Consider the following 27,546-nt stretch of genomic DNA (forward strand, 5'->3'; position numbering starts at 1 on the left):
CATTTTCTCTTCCCTAGATTTAGATGGTTGATAGTTTATTATTCACACGATAATTAATTAAACTTTTGAGTTAAGGTAATTGACTAGGATTTGAGGTGTAAACTAGCTGGTGGAGTGACTATTTATCTGTTGGATTTTTGTATCAGAGATAACTTTGTTGTGTGTCAAATTGTGTTCGAAATTACTCCTTAGATACGAGAATCTTTAAAACATCTCTATAGACTACAGATATTTACTCATTTAATATTTTGGACGAAGACAATTCCTTGTAATAAATGTTTTATCTACATTGCAACATTGATTATTACTATTATAAATAGTGTAATGGATTATGATAATTCTTTATAGTGTACATAAATGTAAAATGTCTACCTACATTCTAACTTCTTTGAATATTACTATTATTCGTGCAAGAACTAAGAATTCTTCTTACATCTAATGGGGGTTGCGGCAAAAATGAGAAGTAAGAATTGGGAATTCGTCTTCCACAGAAAAAGCAAAGAATGCCAAGAATTAAAAGTTCCTTTTCTAATTTCTAATTCATGGGCATTATAGCAAAAACATAAATAAATAAATACTAAGAATAAGGACATGCTAAAAAAGAAAAGGATGTAATGAGACTTGAGCTTAAAAATATTACCAAAATAAGAAATATAGAAAAGATTCAAACTCACTATAACCTCAAAGATGGCAAGATTGAGCAAGTACCAATTCATGCTATTTGTAAAACAGATACAAAAAATATTACTAATACTATAAAGTTTAAAGAATAGTACTCCTACATATGAGATATTCTACAATCTTAGCCACTGGATGGCAGAAATGAATGTTAAATCAAGGTAAGGTTGTGCTTCGTGGTGCGTTAGCGCTTTCGACCATGCTGCTCTTCCGCGCCTATCCGCTCCCTTCCCTCGACACTTGTACTCTCCGAACAACACAGTCCTGCAACACCAAAATCTACATAGTTACTTTATTTCTTTGCTTTGCTTTGATGATAAATAATAGGCAAGGTATGATAGTATATACTTTTGTCTTGATGGCTTTCCCCAGTCGTCCCACCCCTGCGGTTTCACGTCTATGTCGAGTTCACTGTATGAATATACTACTCTCGAATAATCCCCCCACGCTCTCCCCAAGAACACGCCTCCGCCTCCGCCTCCATGTATCGTACAATTCACAAACGAAAACACTCCATCGTCGTTGGCAGTGTCTCTACGCTGTGCTGCTATAGCAAATGATTCACCGATCACGGAGATGGTGCATTCCATGTACAGTGATCTCGCGCTGCCAAATATAAAATCAATTGAACCTTGCACCAAACACTTGTAGAAAAAATGCGTCCCACTCTCATCCAAAAGCGTATCCTGTGACCCCAAAAATCTTGACTTGTACAACACAGAGTGATCGCCAGATATCCTCAACGCAACCGCTTGATTCCCACGTGCCCCTGCACTAAACTGCACTGTGTTCTGCTTACAAAAAAACATTAGACTTAATGAGTGTACGATGAGTTTTAAGAAATGTAAAAAAAAAAGAATTGGAAAAGAAGAATATGACGCTTTCTTAACATTAATGGTAAAAAGTGAAAATAGATAGTAATAAATAGGGACGGACGAAAATGACAAAAGTGGACAAAAAAAATGGGGGGCAAAGGGTTTATTTATTGCCTGAAAAGTGATCCCAACACTGCAAAAGTAGTCCGCTTCTATGGTGACAGAGGCTGATCGAAACGTCCCGATCTCACCGCCGTTCTCATCCAAATCCGAAGCTCGATTGTGCCATGCTATCACCGTTGCCTCTGTCCTCTCCGGATCTCCAATGAATGAAACATAAGGCTTCGAAGCAGGAACATTAACCTTTTCTCTAAGAAGAAAGAAAAAAAAACGGTTTTCAAGTGAAGGCCTCAGCCACAACATAAAAAACTCCCCACGTTAAACACGTGCGTTTTTATGGAGAAAAAATGAGGTAAGGTGAAAATGAACCTGTAGAGGCCAGGAAGGATGTAGATTTTGAGCCTATGGGGATTTTGATGGGGCACCATATCAACTGCAGCTTGCACGGTTAAGCAATCGCCTTTTCCGGTTTGATCAACGACGATGACGCGCTTTGTCCCTGCTGCATTTTGGGGTTGAAGCTTCTCACCTTCTACTTTCAAATCGTCCCATGAAATGTAGCTCGAAAACACCATCTCTGATATCAGAATCAGCCAAAAACAAACACTCAAATACAACAATTTCATTATTCTTAGGGGATTATCATGTAGATATGTATTGTTTAGCTGAATCGTGAATGGAGCATTACAAATGTAGTTATTAGAAGAAGAAGAAGAATGAGTGAGATTTAAATGGAAGCTAGCTATAGGATTTGTGAGAGTTGGAGGAGGTTATAAGATTAGATAGAACGTGTGCTAATATTGCTTGACGGACCAACTTAAATTGGGAATTAGATAATGGTTTAAATACATAAATTTGCACGTCAATTAAAATTTAGAGCATGTCTTTAAATACACAAATACAACCGTCGATTAAAGTACTTATTATTTTAGTTAAATATTCATAATAAATATAAAAAAAGGGACCATAATTGAACCGATTTCTGAAAATGTTTGACTGAATGAGCGCAAGTGTTGAGTGTTTCCAAAGAAGAAAAACACGTAAGCATAACTGAATCACCCCACTCCCAACACTACTTCACTTCACCACTCCTCATGCGATCTCTCTCTTCCTCCTACGCCTATATATATATCATCAATTCACCATCTTCATCACCACATTCCATTTCTTCATCCTCTCTCATCTCAATTCACCTATATACATAACCCAATCAATGGCTTCCAAAGCAGCCACTTTCCTCCTCGCCGCCTCATTCGCTATCACGGCAGCCTCAGCCTTCCAGTTTGAGGTCGCAGACGAAATCGGGTGGTCCAAACCCACCGGAAAAGAGCGCGAAACCTACAACGAGTGGGCCGCGCAAAACAGGTTCCACATCCGAGACACACTCCGTAAGTTCCCAACACCAAACATATCCAACACATTCACAAACATCTTAATTTCACATTCACAAACATCTAAACTTTTTTGCATCAGATTTCCACTATGCGAAAGACTCGGTGCTGGTGGTCACGACTGCAGTGACGACCAATTGACCACGACTCCAGCGACGAGCAAGAGCGCAAGACCTAGTTCATACAACAGAATTGCCTTGTGTGATTTATGACGGAATTGATCAGGGAACATGATTCAGGAAAAAATTAATCAAAATTACCTGCGTGGGATGATGGAATTGAGAATTGCGATTGCTTTTTGTCGAAGATTCGTTCACCTTTTTCTGCCAATCTGCACATTCTCGTGCAGTTGAGATGTGTAGTTTTTTTAGATGGAACTGTTGTAGAGAAATAATAAAAAGATAATTTTTTAATATTAAAATTGATCCAGATAAAATAATCAGACCATGATGATCAGATAATTTTGTCTAAAATATAGGAAATTATTGTATCGGACCCATTTTTAATCACAGGCTTAAACATAAATAGTTTATGCTACCAAATGATTAATAATATAGGTTAATTAATTTAATCTACCATTGTCAGAGCTACCAAATATCAACGATTACATAAATAAAATTTAGTTCTTTTTCCATGTACAATCAATATGTTGTACCTTTGAGTCATTAACTACGTGAGTAAACAGACAAACGTTATGGACCTTCTATATACACAAAAATTAAATTGTGAAATAAATCACAAATAACAGTCAAACTTGGGGTTTCATTCTTCTCAAAACTGGAGTAGTAAATAACCAAATTTTAAAATTTTGCAATTATCTTATACTTTCTTCGTTCATTTCTAGTTGAATTGTATTCATTTTTTGGATTGTTCTACTATAACTAAATCATTTTTTTATAAAAGTAACACATCTCCTTTCTCTTACTTTTTCTCTTTTACTTATTCATTCTCTCTTCATCTATTTTACTTTATTTTTTTTTCCTAATTTATTCTCTTTTCCCTTAACCCACTTAAAACAATTTTCTTAAATCCCGTGCCCAAAAGAAATGTCTTTACTAAAAAGAGACGGAGATATGTTGTTTTTCACATTAAACCCACAATAATGTGGCAACCATTATGTGGGCAAAGCGACAGTGGCGCATAAAAACAAAGTGTGATTTTCTTAAAACGATGGTTATATAATTATAAAATATGGTTGCAACATTATTACGGGTTTCATCGGTAAAACAGAGCATAAATAACTGCAAAATTTGGAACTTTGATGATTTACCATTTCAGTTTTAAAAATCTCAAATCTGAGACGAGTAAGAACTTTACTTAACAGTTGCACATAAAAATTATAGTATATCTTCAGGTTAAGCTTTGTGACATTTAATGGATTCACCTTGTTATAAATTTGGAATCAATTAATAATAGATTCACATTGTGATAAATATATATGGAAGAATTAATAATGGTTCCTTGTGATAACTTTGGAAGCAGTTAATAATAGTGTGAAATTTAGAATAACTAGAAGTACGTGGGTAGAAAGGGGTGGCGATGCGGGTTTCCGTAACCCGACAACTCGAGTATCCATATCCGATTTCAGCCAAATTTGTTGTCTCAATACCCGCCCCGCAATATATCGAGATTCGAGATTACCCGATACCCATGTTGGATATCCCGTACCCAACCCGAAAATATATTTATGGGACATAAAATATTTGTTACTCCACTAATTAACTAAAATAGAAAATTTGAAACCTTAATAGATGAAAATGTTTTGTAATTAATTTTGTTGGTAAGAATTGAATAGATTAGGAAGAAAAGTGAAGGGAAACTCTATAGCTAGTTCCGGTGAGTTTTCAACTGAATATTCGTTGAAATATAAAAATGTTTCAAAAAATCTCTTAGAACACTTATTTTTTTTTTGGTAAAGATCTCTTAGAATACTTAGATTCTATAAAGTATTAAAAGATTGTATAGCTAGTACTAATAATATCGAGCATTATCGGGACTAACGGGTATACCCGTAAAACTCTAAAACATACTACCCAATCCTTTCCCGTTTCCCGTTATCGCCGGATACCGGCTGCCCAATATCCGGCGGATATCTATCGAAATGGGAATTACCCGTTACCAGCTAGGGCTGAAAATTTTTGGCATGACACGATAACACGACACGAACTCACACGAAATTAATGTGTATGTGTCAAGGCTTATTGGATTCGTGTCCTTATCGTGTCAACACGAAAATTTCGTGTCGTGTTCGTGTTACACGTTAAGAAATAATATTAATATATTATAATATTATTTTTATTTTTATTTATTTTAAAATTTTAAAATTAAAATTTAAAATTTAATATTAGAAATGGTATTAGTATATTACAATAATATTATTATTATAGTGTCGTTATTGTGTCGTGTCATATATGTGTTGTTATCGTGTCGTGTTGACCCGAAGTGGTTCGTGTTGTTAATGTTTGTGTCGTGTTCGTGTCTGAGGGTAGCGGGTCGTGTTCGTGTTCGTGTTTGGAGTTTTCTTAACGGATCGTGTTCGTGTTTGTTGTTATCGTGTCGACACGATAACGACACAACACGCACGATTTGCCACCCCTATTACCAGCTACCCATTTTGCCACCCCTAGGTACAATTTTTAGTTTATAGTATCTACTCCCTCCATCACAACTAAGTTAAGTTAAAACTTTTGGCCATAAAGCTTAAGAAATTGTGTAGAAAAGTAGAAGAGAAGAATAAAGTAAGAAAGATAAAGAGAGTAAAGTAAGTAATAGAATAAAGTAAGAGTGATTGAATATTTCATTTTTTTTGTTAAAAAAGAATACAACTCAACTTAATTGGAACATCATAAAATGGAATACGATTCAAATTAGTTGGGACGGAGAGAGTTCAATACAACCACAATTAGAGGAACGTTGGGCGGAAAATCTATACTTCTATACTATCATTAAAAGCTGGGTTTTTTTTGGGGGGAAATCAAAGGGAATTCCCCCCTGTTTTCAAATTTGCGATTTGGGGGGAATTTTGCAAATGCCATCCGCCAACTCACACTTTCAAGCTTTGACCAATAGTTAAAATGACCCCACCATCTTCATGCATTAAAACCATCAGATAATAGCATCATTTTTAATTGTAAAGCTGACTAAACATCACATCATCTATATATATACAAATACATTTTGTATGCATACAAAACACATAGCATAACAAGGTTTTCCCACCCAAATAAAAAGTAAGTTTTGCCTCCAAAAGAAAACGTGGGTTTTCCCTCCAAAAAATAATGTGGGTTTTCCCCCCTCCAAAATGGAGGGGTTTTTTGGAGCTAAAAAAGGAGGGAAATCTGTTCATTCTAGAGCAAAAAAAATTTAAAATTTGAAATTTAAAACCCAAGATTATTTAGAAAGTTGTTCTATAAATATCAGTTGCAACAACACACATTCATAAATTACAGGTTCTTCTCTCTCTCTCTACAATTTACTTTCATATCTTTCTTCATCTTTATATTTTTTTTATTTCAATATTTTATTGCTTATCTTGATCATTTATATTTTGCAGATATTTAAGGTATGTGAATTTTATCTAACATTTTTCTTTTTTTACATAAGTTACAGGTTTCTCTCTCTCTCTCTCTCTCTCTCTCTACGTTTACTTTCATATCTTTCTTCATCTTTATATTTTTTTATTTTAATATTTTGTTGCTTATATTGACCATTTATATTTTGCAGATATTTAAGGTATATGAATATTATTTAACATTTTTCCTTTTTTACATAGGTTAACTCTTTAAATCACAATAGCATTAACTTCTATTAATACTCACCATTGTTTGTTCTATTAAATCTAATATCTCACAACATCTTCTGGGTTTTTGCAGATATTAACAAGCATTGAATATCAAAAGAAGAGTAAATTAGAGAATGATAAGAGAAGTACAGATCCAACAGAGAAAAAGCATAAAACCAAGAACAGATGAAGGCACTAACGAAATCAGCATAGGCCATGGCTTGCCGGAGCTGTTCAACCATTTATACAGAGGAAGTGAAACTGAATAGCTGAAAAAGGAGGGATATAGAGATGAAAGGAGTGAGAGATAGAGAGGGGTGAAAGGAGCAGAGGAGATAGAGTAATTTCCTAGGGAGTAGTAATATTTTTTTATCATTTTGTACATTTGAGTGTCAGATGCACTTCTTTTTGTTTTTAGTAGTAATATTTTTTTTTATCATTTTGTACGTTTGAGTGTCAGATGCACTTCTTCTTTTTTTATATATATTTTGTGTAAGATGATTGTCCAAAGACAAGGAAGGGAAGAGAAAAAATGACGAAGAGGTTTTTCTCTTCCATTGTTTCGATTAATAGGCAATAAATGTATACACATTGTGGAGCAATAATTGCACAGAAAATAGAATGGAATGCATTTCATTTTCCATAAAATATGAGTTTGTAATATAATAGAGTACTCCCTCCGTCCATGATTAAGAGTCTCAATTCTAAATGGCACGGGTTTTAAGAAATGTTAAGAAAAGTGAGTGGAAGAAAGTTAGTGGAATATGGGTCCCACTTGTATATATTAGTTTTAAATGATATGTGACTGGAATGAGTTAGTGGAATGTGGGGTCTCTTTACCATTTATGGTAATTATGAACCGGGACTCTTATTCGTGGACGGACCAAAATGGAAAAACGGGACTCTTATTCGTGGACGGAGGGAGTACTATATAATTATAAAGGATTAAATATCTTAGTTTTCAACTGTAAAATGGGTTTTGAGTTTTATTTCTCTATTTATTTGTATTAATTCTCATAAGTCCATTAAATATATATTCTAATCAAATAATTTCAAATAGTATTAAATGGAGTACATTTTTTTACAGATCAATAAATCAACTTATCTAAAATAAACAACATCTACAATGTCATTTTTTTCTTTTATTGAACAATACTCTATGTAAAATGATTATATATTTTTATTGACGAAGAGAGAGAATGAGAGATACAATTAGAAATAGGTGGCACAAAGAGTTGAGATTAAGTTTAGTATCCATATGATTATTGTGAAGCAATAGATTTTAACCTTCATTAATTAAGAGCAATGATACCCATTTTTAGTTGAAGCCAATATATATATATATATATAGTCATAATTTGTAATTGTAAGTTCCAATGTACTTCATTGGTGGAGAATATTGATGACCAACTCGACACTTTATATAAATGCTAATATTATATATATGCTCATATATATATCTCGAGAGAGAGAAAGTAGAACAAGGATGTGGAGGTGAGATTAAAAGAATCAGAGGGGGTCAGAGGGGTTGGAAATTTAGTATTATTTCTTATTACTCCACAATTTAATTATGCTTTTGATATTTTATTTTCTCTTCCTACTTAATCTATTTTTGATAGATTTTATTTTATATCTTTCTTATTCCAAAAATATTTCCACCAAAATTTACAGTTGTACTGCTTATAAAAGGTAAGAAATTTTTTAGAGATTTAAATATCCCAAAATTCTAATTCATCAAATGATTTCCACCATGCAATTTTATTTTGTTTCATTTTACTTTGTAAAAGATGAAAAGACTGAAAAGATTGAAAACCTTCATTTCTACATTGAGGATTGTGCAAAGAATGCAAGTTGCTTCCCATTTTTTTTAATTGAGTAGACTGCAGTATTAAAAGTAAGTTACTTCAGATACAGTTCTTTAAAGTCAAATTCAGCCATTAATAATTAATGCATTTAACAGGTTACATAAGTTAAAATTCTATACTTTTGTAAAGTAAATAAATTTTTTAAAAAAATTCAGCAATTAATAATTAATGCAGTATAATAGTAATATGTACTATTAATATATACATTTTCTGTCCAACCTAATGAGCTCATTTTATAGGATTTAAACTTGAAACAAGTAGATTAATTCATAGCTATCGTATTGATACCACCATAGAAATATGATATGATGTGATGTGATGTGTCCCACCAACATTATTTTGCTAAATGGAAATACAAAAGGGACCCACCTCTAGCTAAAGCATACATGATTTCCCCACTATAATATATTTTATGAAAATTTTACACACCCACATATAATATGCATTACCATATATTCACTAATTCACTCACATATATATGGCCAATGATGGATTGGCTCAATGTATTCATTTGCATTTTATTTCTCACCGTTATATATTTATTTTGATTAATTTTTTATGATAATAATATTACGTGAAATATTTATTATTGCATAATAAAAATTGATATTTTTATGTAATTTTATTTTGTGTGTGAAGTTAAGAGAGTAAAATAAAAGAGAAAGAATAAAATAGAGATAAGAGTGTTTTCATTTTTAGTGTTGTCTACTCAATTAATGCCATATTCCTAATAGCAAATCACACGTATATCAATAATGCATATTTCAAAAAGTTTTCTCTATTCTCAATGCATTTTCCTATTCCCAATTCATATTGCAGAGGCTATAATGACAAATGATGGATTGGCTCAATGCATGTTTGCATTTTATTTCTCACCATTATATATATTTATTTTTATTAATTTTTATAATAATAATAATAATAATAATAATGTTACATGAAATATTTATTATTGCATAATTAAAATTGATAATTTTATATAATTTTATTTTGTATGTGAAGTGAAGAGAGTAAAGTAAGAGAGAATAAAATAGAGATAAGAGTGTTTCCAAAATATATGTAGTAATGCTTATATGATTAGCAAGTAATATTCTTAATGCATATTTTCCTATTCCCAATTCACATTGTATACATTTGCATATTCCAAAAAGTTTTCTCTATTCTTAATGCATAATTTGTCACCAATTAATCAATTTGGTACAATGTATAGATTTGCATTTTATTTAGGTTTTATGCGAAGCTTCTTAAAGAAGTTGTATAATTGATGTAACTTTTGACTTTTTTTGGGATAAAGGTAAGGGAGATTGGATTCTTGGGATGAGACCCATACTGTTATACATGTTGTTGGCCTGACCTACCGTCTCACTCCTTCATTAATAATTTTATTATTGTTTAGTGTACATTAATCGATTAAACATAAGATTATTAGGTAATTAATACTGATGGCATTATCAAATACTCCAAAAAATATACATTAATTAGATCATAATGATGGTATTAATCAAACTATTTTTTAGATTTCAATCGTTTAAATAGTTTATTAAATTTTGTCAAAAATTAATTAAGAAAACAAGTAAAAATTTGTAAACTATGTGTAATGCTATGTACTTTATATCAGACATGGTCATGTAAATTAAAAATCGTTCCACATACTAATATATTATAAATTTAATCAATTTGGCTCAATGTATACATTTGCATTTTATTTAGGTTTTATTCAAATCTTTTTAAAGAGCTATATAATAGATGTAACTTTTGGACTTTTTAATTGTCTTTGATTGATTGTAATCAGTCAATCAATCAAACTTTTGTTTTGTACAATGGACAATTTACTTTTTATAATATGCATTCCATATTCGTTTATTTGTTATAACATGGAGTAACATTCCACATCATATGCATTCCATATTCTTAGTAAACAAAACAAATTCAAGAAATCTGGAGTAAAATTTGTGGCGTGAAAGAGGTAGAAATAACTAAGAAATAAAGGCACCACTTGGAGGAATTGAAAAGTGCCGTTGGGAGGAATTGAATAGTGTTGTTGGACTTATATAGTGAATAATGCAACCCTAAAAGTGAATTTGGGCTAGGCTAACATGTTTTGGGCCAAAAATAATTAATGATTAACTAAACCCCACTTGAATTAATAAATGATAATTTTAAATTTAATTTGTGACCGTGTAGAAGTATTAGTTTTAGTAAATTGAAGGTATTAGTCTTAGTAAATGTTAATTATAGTCATGTAGGAATATTAGTTTTAGTAATTAAAGGTATTAGTTTTAAAGTTTTAATTATGGCCACGTAGGTGTATTAGTTTTAAAATTTTAATTATGGCCATGTAGGAGTATTAGTTTTAGTAAATTTTATCACATACTTAAGATTACACATTTTTCTTTTTAGTTTGCCCCAAATAAGATGATACTTTTATCTTTTCTGAAAACTTTCTTTCTTCAATTAATACACTTAACCATGTTTCTCATTCCAATTAAAATATCGAGCTCTTTTTCTCTATTCATTTAAATCATTAATTGTTTATTTTTGTGGATAAAAAATTAATCTTAATAATATATAGTGATATCAAAATGTAACGTTATTAACAATACTTAAATATATACTTATTCAATTAATAAAATAGTGCATCGTCCTGGGATTGAATATTTGGACAATATTTCATTAGATGGATGGAGCATATAACGATTCGAATTTAAAGTTCACATGTATCAATAATACATGATTATGTACTTATTTAATTACTAAAAATATCGTCAGTTGCGCATCGCGCCGGGGCTGAAGTGTAAATCCAACAATCCAAGGGTTTAGTAGTACATGAGGTTAGGGTATAGTACCAACTCAATAAAATAGCGTTCGCTATGTGATCGAAGTTAAATCCATCTCCAAAGGGTTTAGTAATCCATAGGGTTAGGTTGTAGTACCGACTTAGTAACATAGTTTACAATTTAACAACATTCTGCAATATCATTTTTTCTATGTAATATTCTATATGAAATATAAAATATTAACTATATAGATTTAAAATATTAAATAGATGAGTTAAGAACATGTGCTTCTCGCATTTTCAAAAATTATATTTTCTTTTTACCATCCATCATAATAAAATACTAATTTTTAGTAATTATTCAATATATCAGACTATTACTCAATAGATTATTTAAAATATCAATAACTATACCTACAATTAATTACCTAAAATTCATTGTATAGTTGTAACATATTCTAATTTATTCAGACTAAAATTTCATATTTCATCTATTTATTTATTCTTTTATAAGCCCAAATCAAATTATTCGATATTAACTTCTAATTTCCCTAAAGTTTAATAGCACTCTTTATTTTATTATAACATATAATTATTATTAGATTGACCATGATCATTAATATCACTCTTCATTTTATTATAAACTATAGTTATTATTTTTTATAATTATACGAAAAAAATAACATAGATAGTAAAATTATTAAACTATTCACGAAGTGTGTATGTGTATATAAGAGATGTAAAATACATGAGAAATTATATAAATAATATACATATATGTATAATTAACGAGTGGGTGTATGGAATATTATAGAAAAGTGTTGGCAAATGGATATATATTAATAGTTTAATAATTAATATTATATGAATACGCATGACATATAGCTAGAAGTGTTATACGTGTGAGTAATTTATGCAATAGACAAACACGTATGATAAGTTCGAGAAATTAGTCATATTAACACCGACTCTTTGGTTTATAAATATGTAATTAAAGTTAATAGAATATTATTATTAAGAAAGTGAATGAGAAAATTGTATACTCAAAACTTCAGCTTCAAAATCCTATTCATACATGTGCCTTACGAAATAATATTTCACCATAATACACATGTCATCCTAACCACGGAATTGAAAGAAGCAATAGTCCGATAATATTTTGAAAAAGAGTAACAAATTAATAACGGAGTTAGTTTGGTGAAGAAAAGGATTGCACAGCCGGAGGTAGAATCAATGAGAATATCTATAGTACTTAGGTGTGTATAAATCATACTTTTAATTTTACATGTTTCACATGCTTCTTTATTCTGAGTTCTGGTGAAGAGATTAATTATATTATATGATGTGAACCTAATATGATTATATGTTGTTTGTTATTAATGATAGAATATGATCTGGCTACGTGGGACTGGTGCAATGGATATATTTATAAACTATATTGGAATTCTTTGGTGGAATATGATGTGAGGAAATGGATATGTTTTTTATTTGAGATTAAAGTACATGAATAATATGATTAAAGAGGATCTGTGATGGTCTTGCCCTGGATTTGATATTACAGAGAGACCTACGGGTCAAATATGGAGGGACCTTCCGGTCAAATACAGAAGGACCCATATGTCCAATTATAGAGGGGCATATGAGTCCAATTACAGAGGGACCTTCGGGTCATAGAAGAATCCCGAACAGATATCAGGCTTGATATGTAACAGAATAATAAAAAGGAACAGAGAGACATATGCATATGTATATTTTATTTATATTGCTTCTGGATATATGTGTTGGTTAAAGAATATGTTTCGTGTGTGATGTGAGATTAAACGTGGAATTTAGATACGTAAGCAAATGAATAACATATAGATTTATGAGAGTGTCCCAATGCAGTCCAAAAATGTTTTATAATGTTTATCTGATAAGTTTTGGCTTTTATATTATAGTATTTGAGTGTTCTTATATTTGATTTGTGATTATTTTATTTTAAGTCACGTTTGTTTATTTTAAATCCATACGTCAAATGGATGGGGATGTTACAATATGTATAAGAGAACCCAAGATAATAAATTATAATATTTTAAGATATGCTCAATATTCAACCAATCAACTATACTTTTTTTTATTTATTTATCAGTGACTATGCAACCACACCATTATATATTGATAAAAAAAAACACAATGAACTAAAGTTGTATAAAATAAACAAATAAACAATATAAATTATGGTAATTGAAATATGCAATTGAAAATACACCATTGGTGCTTAAAAAGATGGAAATTAACCAACTAATCAATTGGGAAAAAAAATGAGCTACAAATATAAAATGTACGATAGTATACGTATAATATACACACTACAATAGTATATATTAATTATTTTAATGTAATTAATTATTAGGAATTTAAATGATTTGATATTTTTGTCGAATATAAAGATGGATTGAAATATCATTTCTTCAACATAACCTTAGTTAAAATCTTCAGTTATCAAAATCAATCACATTGTTATCCTAACATGAATAAACTTTAAAATATGGTGCAAGTTTGGTGACTTCAATTTTCTCTAATTACGTCTTAATAAAGTTAAAGTCGAACTCTATGTGTAGCGAATTTATAGCAAATTTGAAACAATTTAAATCAAGTCAAAAGGTATATAGCAATACGTAAAAAATGCGACTTTGCTTTGAATAATAAAAATCAATTCAAATTTTATATAAAAATACTAAAATTCATCTTTCTTATAATATTATAATCATGTTAATTGGCTATACATATGAACCAATGTCATTTATTTTTGTGGAATAAAAATCAATTTCAATAGTACTATATAATAATATCAAAATTTAGAGTTATTAATAATACTTTATTATATATTCATTCAATTAATAAAATAGTATATCGCGCTGTGATTGAAAATATGGCAATTTAGAGTTAAAACCGAAACCGTAACCGGCGGTTACGGTTCTGAACCGAAATGGTGAGAATTTATCCGAACTGAAACCGTCAATTTTTGAACCGTGGTTCGGTTCAGGTTCAAAAATTTTCGAACCAAAACCGTGCCGGAACCACCGTTTCCGGACGGTTCCAAACCGGAACCGCGAAAAACCGCCGGAAAACCGTGAAATCAAGTCGGAACCCCAAAAAAATCGGCGGTTCGAAACCGTGAAAACTGCAAAAAACTGGCGGAAAACCGCCGGTTCGGAACTGAAACCGAAACCGACGGTTTTGGAACCGGAACCGGAACCGGAACCGCGAAACACCCTCGCGGTTCGGTTCTGGTTCAATAATTTCCAAAACCGGAACCGGCGATTCCGAACCGTGGGCACCTCTAACGGGTGGACTATATAACAATTCAATACTATAAAATAGTAGTACTAAATTTCACATATATTAATGATATTATGTACTTATTTTATTACTACAAATATCATCAGATACGCTTCGCGCCGGAGTTGAAGTGCAAATTCACTTATCACATGAATGTCATTTGATGAACAATTCTATGCGATTTGCGCACAACACTCCAAGGATTTAGTAGTCCATGAGGCTAGGGTGTAGTACCGACTCAGTAACATATCGTTCACTAAGTGATCGAAGTTAACTCCATTCCCAAAGGGTTTAGTAATCCGCAGGGCTAGGTTGTAGTACCGACTTAGTAACATAGTTTACAATTTAACAAAACCGTGTAATGTACTTTTTGCTATGCAATATTCTATATGAAATATAAAATATTAACTATATAGATCTAAAATATTAAATAGAGTTAAGAATGTGACGCCCCGGAAATTTCGATCCTTTCTTTCGAGATAAATCGGATTTAGTAGCTTAATTAATTTCCTCTTAGAACTTGTGTAATCGTACTTTTCCTCGTTGTATTCGACTTTGGAGTAATTTAAGTATGTTTCGGGGAAGGAATAAAGTGCAAGGAAATTTTGTGTCAAGGATAAAAGTAAAGCTATGCTTTTATTAGATAAATAATTGAGGAACAAATTACACAAGAATGTTGGAGATACATCTAGCACATGTTACATATGTGAGGGTGACACACACACATCTTCTCTACACCATTATCCTACACTAGTGAGCAAGTTGGAAGCTAGCTATTTTGGTGATGGAGCCAAAGGATCTCTAGAGGAGCATCTTCTTTCTTTCCCCCTCAATCTCCTTCTCGATTTTCAGCCCATAAGGCTCCAAGTTACAGCCTTGTACCTGCAATATTAACACCAAAGAGGGTATTAGAAGATGACTCACAAGTAAAGAGAGAGGGAAGCACAAGCTAAATAAAGAGATGGAGCATTTAGTGATAATGTAGCTAAGTAAGCTACAAAGTATAGCATGAGGTGAGAAAATCTTGATCACCATCTCCTCTAACATCAAAAGGGAGTCGAGACAAAGGGGCATTGGAGAGCGAGCTCCTACACAAGCCCAAAAATAGAGGATGAGACAAACTCTCATCTCCCCGTCGATCGAGGCCGAGAAATCAGCCAAGAGAATCAGCCACAATCACCAAAACGGCAAGAATCTCACAATCATCAAGCTCGAAAGTAAGAGAGCTAACAAGCCCAAAATAGGAGTCTTTGACTCCAAGTCTCAAGCCTAGCTTTCAATAGCTTAGCACCATATAAGCAACCTCTCCTCACCTCCTCCACCACCACATTCCATCACCACAAATTCTGCAACACCAAACGCGAAGAGCAGCGAGGGAGGAGGGAGAGGGCAGCGAGTGGTGACGGTAAGGACAGCCACCACCGATACAAGTTCAACAAGTGAGGTAAACAACCTCAACACCCATTTCCATCGCATCATGTAGAACAACGAATAGCTAGAAACAAGAACTTAGAATTTCCATAGGATCCTCGCAGCAAGGATAAAACAATAACAACCATGTAACACTAAGTTGAAGCTCAAGAGCTTAGAGCTATGCAAATTAGAGATAGCCGCGTGATAACCCCCCCTCCATATGAATTCAGTAGCATAATCTCATAAGCAAGAGCTTAACAAGGTTTCAATTTGAGCAATATATCACCATAAGCCACACAAGACCCCAATAGAGAATTTCCTTTCCAAGAATAAGCTGCTGCCATAGCTCGAAAGAAAAAGAGTAAGGGGTATGGGGGAGAAGACTTAGCTTAGGCGGGGGGGTGACCGGGCGACGGCGAGCGTCGACGGAGCCGAAGAACTTCCGCGGAGAAGCTGTGGATCACGGCGGCAGCAGGGGCGAGGCGGCCGGCCGACGGGCGAGCGTCGACGGAGTCCGGAAGCTCCTGCGAGGAAGCTGCAGGCCGCGGCTGAGAGAGGGAGGAGAAGGCGATGCCTCCCCACGCCCCCTCTCGCCGGAAAGCTGCGCTGCAAGGCGGCGGCAGCGGCAAATGACGGCGAACGGCGGTGAAGAAGGGCCGCCGCTCGCGTAGCGAAGTGGCGAACATGCGCGAGAGCCGGCGCTGGCGGGACTCTGAAATCCCGTCGAGCTAGAGGCGATTTCGCCGAAGGAAAGGAGACGAGGTGCGAATTCGAGAGAGGAGGCGGAGCCGGTGTAGTTCCGGCGACGCAGAGAGGCGGTGAATCGCCGGAGAGACGACGATTTCGCCGGAGAATGGAGTAGGAGGCGCAGCCTCTGGTTCTTTGAATTAGGGATTTTGAGAAATGAAGTGAAATTGGAATTGTGAAGAAGAGAGAGAGAGATGTGTCGATAGGAGAGGGAGCATAGCATTGGGCTGATTTTAATTAAGAATTGGGCCAAGGAATTTCTATTAATTTGGGCCAGTGGATTTATTGTGTGGGCCAAGGATTTAATTATGAGAAGTTGGGATTTAATTTAAGAAGTGAGTTGGAGCTCAATTAATTAATTCCCGAATGATTTACTAAGTTTCCAAAGATGGAGAAATATAGAGTTGGAGCTCGAAGGCCGAGGAATAAATTCTCAAATAATTTATTTAGAGTCCGGAAAAATAAAGTAGTAAAGTGGGAGACGCGAAAGCCGACCGGCGTCGCCCCGCGACGCCATGGGCGGCCTTAAGAAAAATCCGAAAAAAAGGATTTAAGAAGAGACTTTCCAAGAATTTCCTATTCTTGTTAATAAGTGCCCGAATATTTAAGTTAGAGAAAACAGAATTTCTCCAAGTTAATAAAGAGAATAAATAAACTCTGCAGAGTAGTGAAGCCGAGGTAGGATTAAGAAAAATCCTATAGGCCGAGACTGAGATGTAGGTGCTATCCAATAGGATGCATGCATTCTTTCTAAAGAGAAATAATTCAAGTATTAATTAGCGTGCTACGCTATTTATTTTTCAAGGGATAAATTGCTCAAGGGCGAGTGAAGCCAAAGCGAGTAATTGAGTTGAGACATAAGCATACCAGGTGGGCTTTCTTTTAATATCCAGCACTATAGTGTGGATATAAAGCAAATACTTTTGAAGTTATCAAAAATCATCTTTTCTCAAAAATGAAGCAGTGATTATTTTAAAGTTGTTGTCATGCCATAAAATGTTTGTTTTGAGGCCTATCTGTTGGGGTTGTAGCCCGTGGGTTTTGGCGATGCCAGCCCGAGTTTAAAGAATTCGGTTCCCAATAGGACCGCAAATCCTGTTCGGAATAATGTGCACGAGAGCCTTGAGCCATCAGCTGTTGGCCGGCTATGTGTCCGCTGAAGGTGGCCACCTTCACGGTACACGATTATCAGATAAGGCGAGGATCCAAAAGAACTTAGACTGCAGTCGGACTTTTAAGATCACAGAGAATTTAGTATGCTCGGGCCTTTTAAGAAAAACCCCCGTGCGATACTGTGGATGGATGACAACTATATATTGTATGTTTTGTTTTCGGCATGTGTCCACTGAGTACTCCTGTACTCAGCCCTGCATGTATTTATAAATGTGCAGGTTGAACGTCAAGAGGAGGGAGAAATGATCGGAGTCGATGCTACTAAATAATTAAGTGGATCTCTTCACGATTCGTGTCTTCATACACGAAGTCGTCTAGTATGGACTTATTCCGCTGCTCTTTTGTGAAGTGAGACATCTTAGAATCTCACCTTCGAACTCTGATTTATGGATGTAATATTCATTCTAGTTCTAAGACCATGAAATGGTACATTTAGCTTCTATTCTATGAAGTGTTCGATTTGGCCTTCGAGTATATTCACAAGTTTTTCCCCCTTTTTCTTTCCCCGTTTCTTTAATCCCCCATTAGTCGCGATTTACCCGCTTTCGCTATCCTTAGCAAAGTGCGGTCGTGACAGAGTGGTATCAGAGCACTCAGTTTCTTTCTTGCTCTGAGATCCAAACTTTCTTCAGTCAAGATCTAGACTTGCTCACTAGATCATTCCAAGAAATCGACTCGATCATCTCCATGACGTTCAACCAAGTTGGAAGTAAAGAAGTGGAATTTTGAGATAACCGAGGCAAGTGTGACACAAGAGATAATCCCAGTCGAGAATGAAAGAACATAGTGTGAAAAAGAGTTCCTTGAAGAATGTAGCTCAAAATGAGACTACAAAGGATGAACTATAAATCCTAAAATTGCTTTCCTAAGCAACAATTTTGAGACGATGCTAGAAAGAGTTGGGCACGAAAGCGTGATCCGCGGTGACACGACTTTTGCGCGAGAAGAGCCGATGCCCAGTGCACGAGAGCACAAGAGGGGCAAATGTTGAGAAGGAAAAATGAGGAACGATGCTATAAGGGAATAGCACAGGATAGATCCTCACGGTGGCTATGCCACTCGATTTGATTCGAAAGAGAGTATCGATTCCAGCACGTTTCGCGAGACCCTATAGAAACGTTAGATTTGAGGTGTGAACTTAGTTTGTTGACGTTAGATCACACAGTATAGTGGCTCTAGTTGAGGATTCCTTTGCCTTAGACTCTCATGCATCGCTTTTACGCTACGTTCTCCCTGTGAGTACCTCCTTTTGACTCGAGATATACCTGGTGTAGATGGCTCGTCGACGTTTTACCGCACGGAAGCGGGTCAGGAGGGGTGCTAGCCCCGCAGAGTATGTGCGAGCTTACCAGACGTACCGGAGGTGTCATGGTGACTCACTGGGGGAGTTTCTGGCGCATTTTCAGCGCCTATGGTGGGATGCGGCCTTCCATGGCAGCGTCACTGGATACGACGGCATAGCCCGTCTACTGAGCTTGCTCCCCAATGGATGGAGAGAGTGGGCCACTATGGAGGCCAGAGAGTACGTCGTCCCTGCTTATCCTGCATACGACCTAGTGGGAGATTTCCCCAGATTCCTGTCAGCAGTATTCACTCGTTTTGTGTGCCACGGGTCTCTTCCGCCACCGATGACCGATTTGCCAGTGTCCGAGGTCCAGGATCCTCCGGCACCAATGGCGCCAGGACGTCCCAGTCAGTGGGGGTCCGAAGCAGGGCCATCCCGCCCACCGGCAAGGAGCAGGACTCCGACTTTGAGCAGAGCATCACCAGCACAGCCACCATCTTCACAGGATCCTGTATCCCTCCCAGAGATAGAGCATAGGGCACAGGAGGCTGCCCGGAAGGGGAAAGCCCCTGTCCCCGATTCTGGGGAGGATGAGGAGGAGGACCTACCCGAGGTCGCTCCAGTCGGGAGCTCTAGTCTGCAGGCCATCGCGGTCCCGAGCAACTACTCACGCTCTCACTCGGCAGCTGAGGCCGATTACCCAGACATGGGGAGGCGTATGGTGCCAGTGGACGCCATATGGCCGGACCTTAGGGAGACTAGAGTTGAGGCCGCACCCCCAGCCCCCACCGAGGAGAACAAGGAGGACCCGCATCTCATGTGGGACTGGGCTTGCGGAGAGGATGAGAACAATCCTATACTTGTTGATAGCGATGAGGAGCAGGGGCCAAAAGAAGAGCGCCCACAGGACAGCGACAGCGAGGAGGCCTGGGACTGTGGCTACTACACTGCTTCCGGGAAGTGGGTTTGGTACTGAGAAGCAGTAGAGAGGTTGTACCATTAGAAACGTCCTAGTATGATGGCGTTCTGATGTAGTTGTTCTTTTCTTTTTAGGACCTTCAGTAGATCACGTTTTGTTAGCACATAAGACCCGGGATGTTAGAAGGGCAGTGGCTAAGTACTTTAGTGATGTTCCGCAGTATCGGGACTTCACAATACGTACTTGGGTGTACGTTTTAGGATTCATCTTTTGTAAAAAGTCCTTTCGAGGCAGACTCTTTTATCCCTTTGACGATGTACTGATCTGATGGTTTTTATGGAAAATCAGTTATCTTGGAAAAGTTGTGTTCGCCTCTATGATTCAGCTGTTATGTTTTGCCCTCAAAATTTTGATAGTACTTAACGAGTAACTGCGCCAACAATTAGGATGCCTCCAAGGAGAGCTGATGGGCCACGAGGCCGAGGACGTGGGAGAGGCCGAGGTCGAGGCCGAAGAGAACTCCCTATCTTGGAGGAGGAAGTACAAGGAGATTGGTATGAAGTAACACCACCCCCATCACCTGTTCCACCGCCTTCACCACCCCCACCACCACCCCAGCCACAGGACCGTAGGGTCGAAGAGATGTTTCTGAGACAGAATCCTCCAGTGTTCAACGGGTTAGGAGACCCAACTGTTGCTGAAACTTGGATACGCGCACTGGAGCGCATATTCAACTTTCTGCACTGCACAGGCCGAGAGCGTCTATCTTGCGTGACCTTTCAACTGATTGGACCTGCTGACTTCTGGTGGGAAGCAAGGAAGAAGACCATGACTCCAGAGCAGCTCAGGGAGATGACTTGGGAGGAATTTAAAGCTGAGGTCTATGGCAAGTACATCCCTAAGAGCTACCGGAAGAAGAAGGAGGTAGAATTCTACCATCTGAAACAAGGACGGATGTCAGTGACTGATTATGATTGTATGTTCTGTGAGATGGCTCGGTACGCACCAGATCAGGTGGACACCGACCAAAAGATGGCCGAGAAATTCTGTACCGGTCTAAGGTACGAGATAAGGATGACTCTGGCCAGTCATGAAGGACTGTCCTACACTGAAGCTCTAGGACGAGCATTGGACATTGAGGCAGCTATGCCGGGAGAGAAAACCGGGTCAGCTGTGAATCATGCTCCACCCCCAGCTCAGTCCCAAGCATTCAGGGACAAGAGGAAATGGGAAGGACCGCAGGCCCAATCTGAGCCTAAGCGGGGAGGATATGGACCGAGCAAGCCACAAGGTGGCGGATACCAAACTACCCCTGGATCATTCAAGGGGAATACCCCAAAGTCCAACTTATGCCCCAAATGCAACAGACTGCACAGCGGCATTTGCAAGTTAGGGACTGATGGTTGCTTCAACTGCGGGAAGACTGGGCACTTTGCCAAATACTGCCCAAACAAGACTTCAGGGACGGGAGCAAAATCTCACCCGTCAGCTCAGCGCCCTCAACTGCGCGCAATGAATGTTCAACCTGGAGCAAATCCACAGCAGGTGCCAAAGAATCAGCAGCAGAGGCCAAAACTCCCATCACAGGCTCGAGCTTATGCAATGAGGCAGAAGCAGCCAGAGGTGAACCAGGGAAACTTGACAGGCATGGGTAAGATCTTCAATACCCCTGTTATGCTTCTGTTTGATACCGGTGCTTCGCATTCGTTTATCTCTGCAAATTGCGTGACTACTTTGAAACTCGCTACTAAGGAGTCAGAACATAGAATGGAAGTAGTTTCCCCAGTAGGAGGATGTATAGAGATTTCTCGTACTTGCTCGAACTTAGAGATCACTCTGGGCGAACTTAAGATTGTAGCAAACAACTTGAGTGTTATGATCATGTGGGATGTGGACATAATACTAGGAATGGACTGGCTGGCTGAAAACCATGCCACGATCCATTGCAAAGAGAGGCAAATTTCTTTTGGAAACCCCGAAGGTGAAGCTACCCGCTTTCACGGAATTTCTTTAGGAACGCGAAAATCTGTAATCTCGATGTTGCAAGCCAACAAGCTAATGGGGAAAGGATGCCCCGCATACCTTGTCTACTTGAACAAAGAAGAAAAAGACGAAAGGAAATTGGATGAAGTCGACATCGCTCGCGAATTTCCGGATGTGTTTCCTGACACACTACCGGGTTTGCCGCCAGACAGGCAAGTGGAGTTCACTATAGATCTAGAACCAGGATCTGCTCCAGTATCAAAGGCACCATACCGAATGGCCCCAAAGGAACTAGATGAACTGAAGGTACAGCTGCAAGAACTCCTGGACCTGGGATTCATCAGACCCAGCGTCTCGCCATGGGGAGCACCTGTACTGTTCGTCAAGAAGAAAGACGGGACCATGAGGATGTGTGTGGACTACCGAGAGCTTAACAAGCTGACTCTCAAGAACAAGTATCCCTTACCCAGAATCGACGATTTGTTTGACCAGCTCAAAGGAGCTAGCGTATTTTCTAAGATGGATCTGAAGTCGGGATACCATCAGCTGAAGATTAAACCAGCGGATGTGCCCAAGACGGCCTTCCGAACCAGATATGGTCACTATGAGTTTACAGTGGTGCCGTTTGGACTAACGAATGCACCGGCAGTGTTCATGGACCTGATGAACCGCGTTTTTCATCCTTACCTCGACAAGTTTATCCTAGTTTTTATCGACGATGTGCTGATATACTCTAAGAATAGAAAGGAACATGAAGGGCATTTAAGGACTGCTCTAGAGACGCTTCGGGCGGAGAAGTTGTACGCCAAATTCAGCAAGTGTGAATTTTGGCTCAATGAGGTGAATTTCCTTGGACATATTGTGACAGAGGAAGGGATCCGAGTGGACCCTGCAAAAGTGGAGGCGGTACGAAATTGGAAGGTACCAACTACGCCCAACGAGATCCGAAGTTTCTTAGGACTGGCCGGCTACTATAGAAGATTCATTGAAGGATTCTCGAAGATTGCACGGCCGATGATCAGCAACTCAAGAAGGGAACCAAAGTCTCATGGTCTCCTGAGTGCGAGGCGAGTTTTCAGCTGTTAAAGGAGAAGTTGACCAGCGCACCCGTACTAGCAGTCCCAGAACCAGGGACGGACTACGTTGTGTATACGGATGCCTCCAAGAGCGGACTTGGATGTGTGTTGATGCAGAACGGGAAGGTGATTGCTTATGCATCACGGCAACTCAGGCCACACGAGCTCAACTACCCAACACACGACCTAGAACTGGCGGCAGTGGTCCACGCCTTGAAAATTTGGAGACACCACCTATATGGAGTTAGGTGTGAAATTTTCACGGACCACAAGAGTCTCAAATACTTCTTCGAGCAGAAGGACTTGAATATGCGACAGAGGAGATGGCTCGAATTAGTAAAAGACTATGACTGCAGCATAAATTACCACCCAGGCAAGGCCAACGTTGTGGCAGACGCGTGAGCCGGAAGACTCAGCACCAAGTGGCAGTCCTGTTCACTCAGGAAGAGGAATTGCTGCGAGAATTCGATAGAATGAATTTAGAAATGGTGCGAGCACCCGAAACTGTAGAAGGCATAGTTTCTACTCTAGTAGTTATTCCCGATTTGAGAGGCAGAATCATCGAGGCCCAGAGACGGGACGAAACTCTAGAGAAGTTGCGCCTAAAAGTGACAACGGGCGAACAAAAGAACTACCAGGAGGAGGTAGATAACGCCCTCACATTCGAAGGGAGATTGTGTGTGCCGAACCAGGAAGAGCTCAGGAACGAGATAATGAGCGAGGCGCACGATACTCCGTACACCGCCCACCCAGGGAGTACAAAGATGTATCAGGACTTGAAGAAGAAGTTCTGGTGGGACGGTATGAAGAGAGATATAGCATCTTTCGTTGAGAGGTGTCTTGCCTGTCAACAAGTGAAGGCACTACACCAACGACCTTATGGAAAGTTGCAGCCGTTGGAAATTCCCGAGTGGAAATGGGAACACATAGCTATGGATTTCGTTACGGGATTGCCGAAATCTCAAAGAGGAAATACTGCAATCTGGGTGATAGTGGATCGTCTCACTAAGAGCGCCCATTTTGTACCGATACCTATCACATACGGGTCGGAGAAGCTAGCCCAGTTGTATGTGAAGGAGATCATTCGCCTGCACGGCATACCAGCGACGATTACGTCAGACAGAGATGCTAAATTCACGTCCAGATTTTGGAAGAGCCTACAGAAAGAGCTAGGGACGCAGCTGAATTTTAGCACTGCTTTTCATCCACAGACCGACGGGCAGTCGGAGAGAACAATTCAAACACTAGAGGACATGCTAAGGGCAGTAGTGCTCGATAGAGGGAGCAATTGGGAACAAGTACTGCCGCTAATAGAGTTTGCCTATAACAATAGCTACCAGGCAACGATTGATATGGCTCCGTACGAAGCTCTGTACGGAAGAAAGTGTAGATCACCCCTCTATTGGGACGAGGTTGGTGAGAGGAAAATTCTGGGCCCAGATGCGGTCGAAGAGATGATAGAAGTTGTCAGAAAAATCCGAGAAAGGATCAAGGAGGCTCAGGACAGACAGAAGTCCTATGCAGATATTCGACGGACGGATTCGCAGTTCACTGTGGGAGATAAGGTTTTCTTGAAAGTATCGCCCTCGAAAGGGATCACCAGATTTGGAGTCAAGGGAAAACTCCGACCCCGCTATATAGGACCGTATGAGATTTTGGAAGCGGTCGGAGCAGTAGCTTATCGATTGGCGCTACCGCCAAGCTTTGGAATCGTTCACAACGTGTTCCATGTATCTCAGCTTAGAAAGTATGTTTTTGATCCAAAGCACGTAATTCACCAAGAAGAGATGATAATAAAACCGGATCTGAGCTATGAGGAAAAGCCAAAGAAAATTTTGGATAGAAAAGTGCAACAATTGAGGAATAAGTCTATCACTTCGGTGAAAGTACTGTGGGAGCACCACGGGCAAGAAGAAGCCACGTGGGAGTTGGAGGATAAGATGAAGGAACGTTACCCCGAACTTTTCGAGTAGAGCTGCACAAATTTCGGGACGAAATTTCTTATAAGGAGGGTGGAATGTGACGCCCCGGAAATTTCGATCCTTTCTTTCGAGATAAATCGGATTTAGTAGCTTAATTAATTTCCTCTTAGAAGTTGTGTAATCGTACTTTTCCTCGGTGTATTCGACTTTGGAGTAATTTAAGTATGTTTCGGGGAAGGAATAAAGTGCAAGGAAATTTTGTGTCAAGGATAAAAGTAAAGCTATGCTTTTATTAGATAAATAATTGAGGAACAAATTACACAAGAATGTTGGAGATACATCTAGCACATGCTACATATGTGAGGGTGACACACACACATCTTCTCTACACCATTATCCTACACTAGTGAGCAAGTTGGAAGCTAGCTATTTTGGTGATGGAGCCAAAGGATCTCTAGAGGAGCATCTTCTTTCTTTCCCCCTCAATCTCCTTCTCGATTTTCAGCCCATAAGGCTCCAAGTTACAGCCTTGTACCTGCAATATTAACACCAAAGAGGGTATTAGAAGATGACTCACAAGTAAAGAGAGAGGGAAGCACAAGTTAAATAAAGAGATGGAGCATTTAGTGATAATGTAGCTAAGTAAGCTACAAAGTATAGCATGAGGTGAGAAAATCTTGATCACCATCTCCTCTAACATCAAAAGGGAGTCGAGACAAAGGGGCATTGGAGAGCGAGCTCCTACACAAGCCCAAAAATAGAGGATGAGACAAACTCTCATCTCCCCGTCGATCGAGGCCGAGAAATCAGCCAAGAGAATCAGCCACAATCACCAAAACGGCAAGAATCTCACAATCATCAAGCTCGAAAGTAAGAGAGCTAACAAGCCCAAAATAGGAGTCTTTGACTCCAAGTCTCAAGCCTAGCTTTCAATAGCTTAGCACCATATAAGCAACCTCTCCTCACCTCCTCCACCACCACATTCCATCACCACAAATTCTGCAACACCAAACGCGAAGAGCAGCGAGGGAGGAGGGAGAGGGCAGCGAGTGGTGACGGCAAGGACAGCCACCACCGATACAAGTTCAACAAGTGAGGTAAACAACCTCAACACCCATCTCCATCGCATCATGTAGAACAACGAATAGCTAGAAACAAGAACTTAGAATTTCCATAGGATCCTCGCAGCTAGGATAAAACAATAACAACCATGTAACACTAAGTTGAAGCTCAAGAGCTTAGAGCTATGCAAATTAGAGATAGCCGCGTGATAACCCCCCCTCCATATGAATTCAGTAGCATAATCTCATAAGCAAGAGCTTAACAAGGTTTCAATTTGAGCAATATATCACCATAAGCCACACAAGACCCCAATAGAGAATTTCCTTTCAAAGAATAAGCTGCTGCCATAGCTCGAAAGAAAAAGAGTAAGGGGTATGGGGGAGAAGACTTAGCTTAGGCGGGGGGGTGACCGGGCGACGGCGAGCGTCGACGGAGCCGAAGAACTTCCGCGGAGAAGCTGTGGATCACGGCGGCAGCAGGGGCGAGGCGGCCGGCCGACGGGCGAGCGTCGACGGAGTTCGGAAGCTCCTGCGAGGAAGCTGCAGGCCGCGGCTGAGAGAGGGAGGAGAAGGCGATGCCTCCCCACGCCCCCTCTCGCCGGAAAGCTGCGCTGCAAGGCGGCGGCAGCGGCAAATGACGGCGAACGGCGGTGAAGAAGGGCCGCCGCTCGCGTAGCGAAGTGGCGAACATGCGCGAGAGCCGGCGCTGGCGGGACTCTGAAATCCCGTCGAGCTAGAGGCGATTTCGCCGAAGGAAAGGAGACGAGGTGCGAATTCGAGAGAGGAGGCGGAGCCGGTGTAGTTCCGGCGACGCAGAGAGGCGGTGAATCGCCGGAGAGACGACGATTTCGCCGGAGAATGGAGTAGGAGGCGCAGCCTCTGGTTCTTTGAATTAGGGATTTTGAGAAATGAAGTGAAATTGGAATTGTGAAGAAGAGAGAGAGAGATGTGTCGATAGGAGAGGGAGCATAGCATTGGGCTGATTTTAATTAAGAATTGGGCCAAGGAATTTCTATTAATTTGGGCCAGTGGATTTATTGTGTGGGCCAAGGATTTAATTATGAGAAGTTGGGATTTAATTTAAGAAGTGAGTTGGAGCTCAATTAATTAATTCCCGAATGATTTACTAAGTTTCCAAAGATGGAGAAATATAGAGTTGGAGCTCGAAGGCCGAGGAATAAATTCTCAAATAATTTATTTAGAGTCCGGAAAAATAAAGT

The 27,546-nt window shown here is 38.6% G+C and overlaps 1 protein-coding gene and 1 long non-coding RNA gene across 2 annotated transcripts; both read right to left on the reverse strand.

Moving 5' to 3' along the window:
- Positions 1 to 652: 652 nt before the first annotated feature.
- On the reverse strand, positions 653 to 3,439 carry LOC125209045 (pectinesterase QRT1-like). The gene is made up of 4 exons (XM_089067904.1): positions 3,265 to 3,439; positions 1,983 to 3,178; positions 1,027 to 1,863; positions 653 to 942 (listed from the first exon to the last, which is right to left on the reverse strand). Exons 2-4 carry the CDS (start codon positions 2,237 to 2,239, stop codon positions 795 to 797), a joined length of 1,242 nt encoding a protein of 413 aa, XP_088924030.1. The 5' UTR covers positions 2,240 to 3,178; positions 3,265 to 3,439; the 3' UTR covers positions 653 to 794.
- An 11,925-nt stretch (positions 3,440 to 15,364) lies between these two features.
- Positions 15,365 to 27,272, reverse strand: LOC125196344 (uncharacterized). The gene is made up of 2 exons (XR_016137249.1): positions 25,843 to 27,272; positions 15,365 to 16,548 (listed from the first exon to the last, which is right to left on the reverse strand). It is a non-coding gene; the product is annotated as an uncharacterized LOC125196344 (long non-coding RNA).
- Positions 27,273 to 27,546: the final 274 nt, after the last annotated feature.

The sequence above is a fragment of the Salvia hispanica genome, chromosome 3 (assembly GCF_029641045.1).
Source record: "Salvia hispanica isolate PSC_SH4W2 chromosome 3, Shi_PSC_v1, whole genome shotgun sequence".
NCBI classification, from domain to species: domain Eukaryota; kingdom Viridiplantae; phylum Streptophyta; class Magnoliopsida; order Lamiales; family Lamiaceae; genus Salvia; species Salvia hispanica.